Source organism: Austrofundulus limnaeus, unplaced genomic scaffold (assembly GCF_001266775.1).
Source record: "Austrofundulus limnaeus strain Quisiro unplaced genomic scaffold, Austrofundulus_limnaeus-1.0 Scaffold1359, whole genome shotgun sequence".
Classification (NCBI taxonomy): domain Eukaryota; kingdom Metazoa; phylum Chordata; class Actinopteri; order Cyprinodontiformes; family Rivulidae; genus Austrofundulus; species Austrofundulus limnaeus.
The window spans coordinates 3,345-14,021 of record NW_013953761.1 but is presented as its reverse complement, the minus strand read 5'-3'; the positions used below and the strand labels follow the sequence as shown (position 1 = coordinate 14,021).

Here is a 10,677-nt window from a genome sequence, read left to right as displayed (position 1 = left end):
GTAATATTTAAAGAGAGAAGGAAATGTAATTATTCTATTCTCTGCATGATGCTGTGTAATTATTTTATTCTCGGCAGGGTGTTGTCTCATCACTGATACCYAGACATCAGTCATTTCTGAATGAGGAACAGTATTCATTATAAAAATGTGTTGAGMTTTCACTCTGAAGGCTTTAAWGTTGCAAAATGTCTTCTCAGAATCAATTAAGCAGTAATGAAAGCACTTCATAAACAGAGATTTTGCACAACTGATAATAAAATCAACTCATTCGTAACGTGTTCCCTTGTGAACCATAATATTAGTCCTCGTTTCTCACCGTGCTCCTCYATGAAGTCAACGATGTGCTTCACCAACGCGGGAACCTCGTGGCCGCTGACCGTGTGCGTGCGTGAAACCTCCTCCAAAGGGACGCCAAAAACCCGAGTGGTGCTGGCGGAGCTCCCGCCCTCGTTGCCTGGCAACGGAGACACGCTCTTCCTCATGGCCTCCTCCTCCTCCACCACCYCCGCCGACTCCTCCTCACCACAACCCCGCCAAAACTTAACGTCTTTCAAGAAGAAAAAAAATTATAAAAAATGTTAAGAGAAAAGTGTGGGCAGGTGGATGAATGGATGGTATTACATAATATATTAAAACATCTGACAATTGTTAAAATTGTGTTAACTATATTCCCTTAGAAGACATTAAAAATCAAAATGAGCTCAAAGGATCTGAAATTTAATTKTCAGCCCTATATGGTTTCTTGTTTTTGCATTCTTTTTCACTTTAATTCARATTAACAGCAAAATGCCATTAACAATCAGATAAAACAATCTTTACAAAACAAGCAGCAAAACAAAAAGAGCAATAATTAATTTTCCCAGTCTGATTTTGACGATGGCCAGTTGGTCAGTAATCTGAATGTAAATAGTGCCAGATGATGTGCAGTCTACTTTTCAGGAGGAAGACGAACAAATGTTTGTCAAAAATGCTTTTTTTTTCTCTCTCTCTCTTTCTTTCTTATTTATTTATTTATTTGTTTATTTGTTTATTTAATAAGGACAGTGCGCAATTAAAACATAAATGTAAAAACATTTGTTGCACTGCACCAGATTTAGCCTAAGGCCAATTTACATCTGTAGGCAAATCAAGGTTACAGTTTATTTCAATGATCCAGGTCTTTCTAAAATTTTGTTTTTTTTATCAAGTTTTATAAATAATCAAGTTGCATAACAGACATTTACAAAGAACATACAGAATAGGAGAGCTTGGCTAAATAAGTACATCAGGTTGCCAAGAGGAGTCGATCAGTGTTCACTTCACCCAAAAACTTCGGCTCGTTTTATGATCAACTTTGCATTACATAAAAAGAAAATGGCAACAAATTAACAGGAAAAAAAAGCCTATTCACTGTAATTTTGGTTTCTAAGAATCATAAATCTGATAAATCAGAACTACAGAAAGCGTATCTAAAATAAAAAGATAACTAAGTGAACTGCTGTTTTATAATTTTTAGGAAGCATAACAGAACAGTGAACCCTGTGCTAAGAACCTATCTATTAAATGCATTGTATTTCCGAGAACCTGGTYATTAGAAAGCTAAATATTCCAACACCGTGTCTTTCCTTCAGAATTTCTGTGTGGGATGCTAAATGTTGATTTGTTTGTTTGTTTGTTTTTTGTCTGCACAAGATGCTTCACAAAATTAAGATAACAAAGAGACACATTTTTAGATGATCCACATCTGTTTCTTGACTCTGTCATAAACATGGCTCTGTGTGAGTAAAGTTACCGTGTAGCACGTGAAAGTGTGTCCTGTCCTCTCCTCCTCTAGCCAGTGAACCACTGAACCATCTATGGCTGCTTCAGGTTGTGGCAGAAGATGAGCCGGTAGTTCCTCATTGACGAAACGCGAATCCCTCGAGCAGGATTCCCTTCTAGCTACGCTGAGGACAGACGAGATAAAAAACAGAAAAGGGATAAATGAAGAGAAAAGGTCGGGGTTGAAAAGGAGGAAAAGTGAGGCGATTTAAACATTGTTTATTGCACGTTTTTTAGTCGAATGAAAAAGTCAAGATAACGACCATATTTAGCCTTTGAGTGCATTTATTAATTTAATAATAAAACAAAGACTCAATCTTATCAATCTTATACTATCTGGTAGACACTAAAATCATAAAAAGTGTCCTCACTCTAGGAACTCAACTTTATCTTTGCAACAAACAAAACCAAACCCTTCTTGACTTTTGACTACACAAAGCAACTGTTTAAACACCTGAAGCACCCACCCAACATTTAAAAGAAAAGGCTGCAATGGTATTTGATAACAGGTTTCTAAACAGAATGTACCTGCCTATGACCAGAAACTACACATCTATAAATACGTTTATATTGCTGGTCGCTTATATCCAATTGTTTTATTTTTTGTGTGGCTGTCCAATTTTTTTTCTTTTTTCCGCCTCCTTTTATAGTCTTGCTTCTCCCATCCTTCAACACACGCCACACCTCTATTTTCTGAGGCTCAACATACCAGATTGGATTTTAAAAAAACTGCAACAAACTGAATAGAATAATTCATCCGAACAGAGGCTTGGATAAAACGTTTGGGCAGTGTGGTTTACAGGTTTGAACAAGTCTTTTTTTTTTTTTTTTTTTTGCAGAAAGACACATTTTATCCGTCTATGATGGGTAATAGTGTTCCACATTCTACCACTTCACAACTAGAATTTGAGTGAACACACACTTAACAGACCAGTAACCTGAGAATTTATATTTTTAAACACATGAAGGGAAAAAGTGTCCTTCAAGGTGATCAGATTAGGGAAAACAAACCAGGACAATAAAATTGTCGGTAGGAGATACAAAGCTACACTAAACTTCACAAAAAAATGAAATTATGAAAAATTACGAATTAAAAACAAGATTTCAACATCAAATGCTGTAAAAATTTGCAATAAAAATAACCATTTGTTTGGCTTATAACCAGATTTAAGTCTTGTTGAGTAAAAAAAACAACAACATAAGTGTTATAATTTCAGAGGTTGTGTGATTTAGGTTCAAAACCCATATTTTATTTTTCATGTTCTGCCTATTAAAGAAGACTACCAAGAATCTTGTGTTTGCTCGTTATGATTTCTGAGTAGAAGGCATTTTTCTGCCTCTGTTCATTCCAAAGCCAACTAAACTGGCTCTTATGTGAAGTAAGCCTCTTTAAAAGCTAAAAAAAATRCCACTCTTCCAGAAAAAAACCTCACACTTTGTCAGACCCCTTTTCTGGTAAAAACCACAAAGTCTCTCCTTATGTCAGAGATGTCTGTTTTATGAAAAGTAAACGTATGACTTCAATTAAAAAACATACTGTTAAGAACTGTTCACAGATTATTTCCCTCACATGTTCAGGCCCCAAACGGTCCAATAACTGCTCCTGGGGGTAATGGGTTCAACATATTTGACCAATATTAGACATAACAACAGACAGGAGTACAATCACACACACAAATCCTTGTATTGGCATCAAACTGAGGACTTTGTATTGACTTCCATTCATTTTTGTAACCATTTTCAGGCCTAACCCAGACATTTTCTCTAAAATTAACTATTACTGGTCAATAGTTAACCCTAATCTGAACCAAAACTTAATTCACGTCATACCGCTAAACCTAACTAGTAAAGTAAAGTAGAGGTGTAGCCAAAGTGAGGACCGGGAAAAGGTCCTCACTTTCCAAAAATGACCTCACTTTGTTGATTAAAAACCTAACATGGTCCTCACTCTGTAGGCAAAACAAGTACACACACATAGAGATTAGTGAGCTGGATCTTTCTGAATCAGTGCCTTGTCTAGAGTACAGACTGACCTTAAAAAGGCCTCTGCCGCCAGGTAAGTAATGAAACAACCGAAAAGGTTCTGTTTGTGTTAATCCAAGATGTCACGCTAGACTAACTGCTTCAAATGAGGGGTATTGTTAAGAGGGAAAACTGAGAAAACTGGGGTTGAAGGCATGGTGACAGAAATAGAAGCTGTGACTGAGAACATCAAGACCAGAGGTGAAAGCGGCTGGCCGAGAAAAGAAAAAGAAAGGAAAAAAGTACAATTTTCTTTTGTGATTCTTGCTGCAATTAGCATGCAGCGCAGTTCCACATTCAGGACATAAAAAAAGACACCGACTCAAGGAGTAGATACCTTCTAGCCAAAGGAACTGTAATTATACCCATCTTTTATAAGGTCTTCATGAATAATTAACCTTAATGCCCAGAGCTTTATCAGTCTATCTAGGGTTTAATAGCATTTCATTATCTTACCGTCTTCTCAAAGCAGTGTGCACTCTCCAACACAACAATTAGTTTTAGGTTATTTTTAAAGAAAGGTTTTTTTAAACCTCAACACCTACTATATCTATAGCTTCATCACTTCTGATTTACGTAAGTGGTGTTAAAAATCTAAATTTCAACCCGTAAAGTAACATGAAAGACCAAAAGAAATGTAACCTAATCTAACAAACCAACTCTGATTCTTAGTAAATTACCATTAACACCTCCCCAGCACAGCAACACAGGCAGTAAATTTAAATTAAGCCATTGCATATCAGATTTCAGTTTGTTTCTAAAAGCAGCACCTGTCTACATTCAGATGTGATGTCTGAGTAGCGCTCGGCGGGGGAGGCGGCTTCTAAAAGAAAGGTCACGGGTTCAATACCTGCACAGCAGCAACCAGACTGGAAACCTCAAAACCCCAAATGACTTTGGTAAATTTTACTTTAAAAAAGACAATTATTTCCTATGATATCTGAGATAGTAAGAACCAACAGTGATAAGCAAAAAAGAACCCGGTTCTGTTTAATCTCTGATCTGCTAAATAGCCTCAGCACCACCAGAACAAGGTGCATAGCTAAAATCTCAATAAAGTTATAAAATATTCAAAACTTTGCGTGGTTGGTGATGTAACTATGATGGATTCTAAACATTAGAAAACTATAAAAACAGAAATAAGCTTCAGTTTCTTAAAACATTAGTATTTCTCAACAAATCCAACAAACTCTTAATAGTACTACACTGCAATGCTCAAGTTCATTAAAAATGTATACTTTGTAAGAATTAGGACACAAAATCTCACAAAATATTTATAAATGCTAGTTAGCACTATGTTTTATTTATTTTTGTGAAATGTCCAAAAATCAGGGAAAAAAAGACATCTGATCACAAACTGGAACTTACTAAACTGCATTAACTGTCCAAAGTATTATAAAAACCAACAGGATGAAAGTGAATACCTGGTATTTCTGCTTTACAAACATTTCATGACAAATAACTTCCTTGTATTTTGCAGCTCAAGCCTGATGCTTCACATACAAACAAGCACACACCCAAAAATGCAACCTACACACACACACCGTGCATGTGGAGATACAAATCGCTTCAATCAATCAACAAGCCTGTGAAGAAGTCTCATCTGTGCTGTCAGAAATGGAATGAAAACAACCCGTCACCGCCAGGTCCATTTGGACACACAAGCTTCTGTRGTGGGTTTTAAAGCATCCAGTCCCGTATAATATTTTTCAGCTCAGCTGCAAAACACTCAAATACGTAAGGAAAAGAAAAAAAATGCATTTGCATATTTGACTTTTTGGTTTGTTTGAATCTTATATCACTTACAATGAGTCACCTCTTCTTGGAAATGTTTATTTTCAACTAACACTGGGCCACCTAAACATCCAGGATGTCTGCCTGCTTCAAAGTGAGCTACATAACAGGAAGTCAGTCAAAACTCTGTTTGAACTCATGCCAGTGTTTAATGTTGAGGTCGGTGTTGCAAGAAGCACACCACCACTAAACACAACTGTATTACTTTACTGTATACAAAACGTGGCAATGAGGGTTCAAGTAATAACATTTCTGACATTTACCAACACAAATACATGTGAACACACACAGAAAAGAACCTGAGCTAAAACTTGATTGTGCAGATTTTAGTGTCTGTCATTAACTCCGGTTTAACTTGTTGCAGTAAGGAAGGGATGAGAACTAAAGGTCAATCTACCTCTAAAATCAACAGTAAGCAAAACTGAGAATGCATGAATGAACCAATAACARCAGGACAACAGGTTCACACAAGAATGTCAAGTTGTGTTATTGTCGTAATGCACCTGTGTATGAGGGAAATGTATGCAAAAATGTTCTCTGTCTGCACACAACCAGACTTGGTTCTCTTAGAAATTTGCTCAACATACCCTCTCCCATAGATGAACTCAACCTTTCAAGACCAAAAGCCTGTGTGATGAATAAAATGTTCACGCCTCACCTATAAACACCATAAAATTTTGATTAGCAACTTCTTATGATAAAAAAAATCATCCCTAAATTCACACAATAGAAGGAGCAGGCAAACAAAACAAAACAAAAAATGTTTAAGCCTGCACATATTTAATGCAGCGCCATTGTCTTATGAAGAGTAATACAAGAACAGAACTGGGGATAAAATCATAAATACTAAAGCTGGCAAACTATAATCTCTCACTGTGACACAGTTACAGAAGCAGTATAAACATTTACAAAACAGTAGTGAATAGGCACTAATGGGAGTTAATTATTAATATGAGGGAAAGCAAACTGAGGTCCATTCGTCTCCTAATGGTTACTAAGAATTAAAACGCTTCATCCGAGAAGTCAAGAACAAACTAGAGTGCAGGTTTTCATCAGAATTTGCGGGGTTTTTTTTTTCTTTCTTCTTCTTCTTCTTTATTACTAACAGGGGCTGTTCCAACAGGCAGGTCAGGTCAGGACAAATGGCGAGGGGTGCACAAAGTGAAAAAAGAGAAGAGGCAGAAAGATTTAAAAGAAAATTCCACACAAAGAAAATGGGAGAAAAAAAGGCAGCAGGAGGAAGAGAAGTGACAAGAATCCTTAGCGAGTGATGTAGATGAAAAGAATGAAGAAAAGTCTGCAGAAGTCACAGTTTCCTCTTGATTCAGCTGCAGCACTTGACACTTTTAAGCTGGTTGACCTGGGTTAGCTCTGTAATAAATTAATAAAAATATAAGGATATCTGTTTGTTTTTCATACCTCTAATCCAACACCAAATACGAATGACGCTTCCCTTTAATAGTTTTGAAAAAAAGAATGAATATCCTAGTTAAATTATTCCTAAAACAAAAATACTTGGGATATGACTGCTCAAAGAGGTAGAATTTAAACACTGCTTTACACATTCTGACAATACCGACCATAATTGGCAGCAGAGCAGCATAATATAATACACACAGATATTTTGAAAAATAACAATTTATAAGTTTGGAGTTTACAGCCCAACCAAGCACTACCAAAGCTTCAGAGGGCAGCAGCTTTCCTTAACAATTACGCTCCGATATAAAGAGGTAAAACTTCATGATGGAAAGCACTTTACCTGTGCATCTTCCACCATCAAGCCCATAACACCGGTATCAAAATTTGTTCTGACTTTTCAAGACAAATACCAGTTCGTTTGGAACATACACATTCCTACTTCACATTCTGACACCGAAAAAGCCTGAACGCCTACAGTGGAAACACAAACGCGGCTCTATCTTGGCAACTGTGGGAGTGGATGGAAAGCAGCATTTTGTTTGGTACATTTGCATCAAGTTTGGTTTGTTGCCATCAACGTGAACAGTCATACAGATTCTTGTTGTCACCAGTCTTTCGAACGCGCACAAGCATTTTATTTGTGGTATTAAACCAAAGATTTTAAATACTAAAATTCCTCCCAATAACGACCCTTTATTCAGGACGAGCCTCACAACTCACTGAGCTTTTGGTCATTTAGAAATTGTAGCAATTTATTTTTCTAAGAAAGCTAATTTAAGAGCAAGTTTATCCATATTTATTCAACAAAACTGCATAATTTGGACTGCAATATATAATTGGATTTAATACTTCAAAATATTAATCCAGATAAATATTTATAATGGAAAATTGTGTATTTATAGAAATCTGTATTTGTGGCATCATTGACGTGTGTCCATTCTTTGTTATTGAGCCCGGACGCCTCTGAGACAATGACATTGAGCTTTATTGATTTAAAATAAAATCTAAATCACTTTTTTTCCTGCCGACTCCAACTTCTATTGATGGAAATTTCCCAAGTATTTAATTACACAAGCGGTATGCTGCCTTTATTCATCTTCCCATGCTTTCAAACTTGTCCACGTCTTCCAAAACATCTTGCAAGTGATCAGCAAAAAAAGATTTGTTTGCTCTGTTTTGTCTTCATTAAGAAAAAGTATCTTCTACTACATTATAGTAAAAATCTTGCCGTTACCATCAGTGTGTGTCTGTGTAAACATCAGATCGAAGCACAAGCTGTGAGAGCAGGCTGGGAAATGAATCGGCAAAAAAGGCAGGCAAGCAAACAATGACCAAGCAAACCGGCTCTGATGTTTTTATTGTTTTACACCGAACACAGGAAGTTAAGCATTCTATCGCTTTCATCGCGCTACAATGGCTCCCAGAATAGAAATCGATACAACAGTGACAAGGCAAAACTTTAAACAAATACAACTAGTTCATAAACTTGTAATACCGGGTTAAAGTTAATTTAAATTCAACAGGTTTATTAGTGTGAAGCTAATTTACAAAAAAGGGTTATCCAAATGTCTGACTTTAGAATGCATTTAGAATTTCTGTTCATTTTACAAATTATTGCAGAAAATTGTCAACTTCAAATTTACTTTTTGAGTAATAATAATAATAAAGAAAAAAGATTTTTGAAGTTTTTAAACTTAATCCTCATATTCCAGTTCTTCACATTTGTCAAATAAATAGATGAGCCATAACATGTAAACCATGTAGGAAGAAATTTATAAAAACAAAATAAAAAGACTAAGGCAAAATGCAGAAGTAGTTTATGAAAACCCATCTATTGCCCAATAAATCATGACACTGCAAAACGACCAACATCAGGAAGAACTTCAGTCATCATTTTTTTATCACCCTATCACTTCACTTCTGTCCAATCTTGCTGAACAATGTTGCCTCAGCCCAGTGAGGTTTACAAGCATTCATTTTTCAGTTTTAATATCACAATAGGCTTTGGATCTGCATTTTGACCAAGCTATTAAAAACGCCTTTTTTGTTTTCATTCATAGCAACAACAACAAAAAAAGGCAACTTTGTTTTATATTTTCTGCTGTATTTGAAATAATAGTTTGGTTGTACTGCAAAATTTGAGTTAAACTTATGGTACTGATCAGCGAGCAAGTTATTTAAGCCATTAATATGTAAAAAGAACTGTAATAGATGGAGAAGTATTTTTTTTATTACTGTGAAATTGTTCTAGTGGCCTGGAAGACTGATGGCAAGTGAGCTGAGCACTGCCCTTAAACCCAATGAGAACATGTCCTCTCCCCCAGATTACTTAAATCCAACCAGCTGCTCAGTACACCGATTCTCCATCTGCCTATTCATGTCCTGAAGCACAGGCTCTCCGATGAAACAAATAGAAATTATCTCATCAAACCGGGCGACAAATTACAGCTAAAGACATGACATCAATACAAACATTGAGTCTTATTTGTCTAAAATGAAGGTGGTTAAGAAGTAAAATGAATGATTCTGACAAAATAAATGTAAACATCAATGCCTCAAACCTCATAATATTTAGGATAATATTTTAGAGAAACCCACACAGGCAATGCTTGCATTTGAAAAGGAGTAACAGACTGAAATAACGACTTCTGAAACCTCCTGACTACACGATAAAGCAATGAATAAATACTTTCATCAGCTTTGGGAGAAGATCTGAAAYGACAAACAAATAACTAAAAAAAACTCTGCAGGTATTTTCTGATATTCTGCAGATAAAAATGACAAAACAAAAGTAAAAGAAGCCCCCACCTCCTGATATACCTGTGTTATTTCAACAAACTGACAGACCATCTCCATTTACACCATCTTTGGGCCAAGTCAGTGCAACACTGCATGGAGCTGCCTTCGGCTAGTTTTGGCTGGATTCTGGATTTCCACAGCTTCACTCTTAGCATCAAAATCTCCATCTTCATTTGTGGTTCCCCATCAGACCCTTTTTATGCCTGGATACATTTATTAAATGCTTTWAAAGTAATTATTATGTTTTTCAATTTGCATTGTTCTTTAAACATGTTAAGAAAATGTTTGAAAATAAACCCGAGAGACGACAAGTTGAATTTAGGTTACAAAACCCATTTTCAGTGTAGGTTTTAAGATGAGCAGACTGGGATTTAATGTGGTGAATTACAGACTGTCTGGGTCCAGATTTGGAGAGATTTTGYTTTAGCTTGGCCAAAATCCACCGAGTCTAAAACAACCACTAAATAACCGAATGACAGTTGCTACACGCTGCAGGCAGTTCTGTGATTACAACACTATAGCGACTGCTGAGAGCACACACAAGTTTCCCTCCTATCGAAAAAAAACAATAGTTCATCTTACATAAATGTCTTATCGCACTGTAGGAGGCTGGAGGTTTGATACCGCTGTTATGCGAGATCGTTCYAATAAAGGCCAACAGGTTCGGCTACATTAACAGGGTATGAAGGTTAATCATCTCAGCGCCTCAAGGTTTTAACAACACTGCATTTTATGTATTTTTCTATGGTGATCGCCTAACGCTAACATTTTGATCATGTCTTTAAAAATTGTTTCAGAAGAAAGTTTGTTAAATTGAGTTTCAATTAGGCATCAAACTAATAT

At 36.1% G+C, this 10,677-nt stretch overlaps 1 protein-coding gene across 5 annotated transcripts in view; it reads right to left on the bottom strand.

The window, feature by feature from the left end:
• Nucleotides 1–10,677, bottom strand: part of fam13b (family with sequence similarity 13 member B) — a 54,303-nt gene that overhangs the window by 41,945 nt on the left and 1,681 nt on the right. For 4 of the 5 annotated variants that reach the window (XR_001312411.1, XM_014031976.1, XM_014031979.1 and 1 more), the window contains exons 2-3: nucleotides 1,772–1,925; nucleotides 317–547 (exon numbers count right to left, since the gene is read on the bottom strand). Coding sequence is in view for 4 of the 5 variants with exons in the window: in XM_014031976.1 (XP_013887430.1) it covers nucleotides 317–482 (166 nt within the window). In the remaining variant the exon portion in view is untranslated. The remainder of the gene's footprint in view (nucleotides 1–316; nucleotides 548–1,771; nucleotides 1,926–10,677) is intronic. The other variant, XM_014031978.1, reaches the window with a different exon arrangement.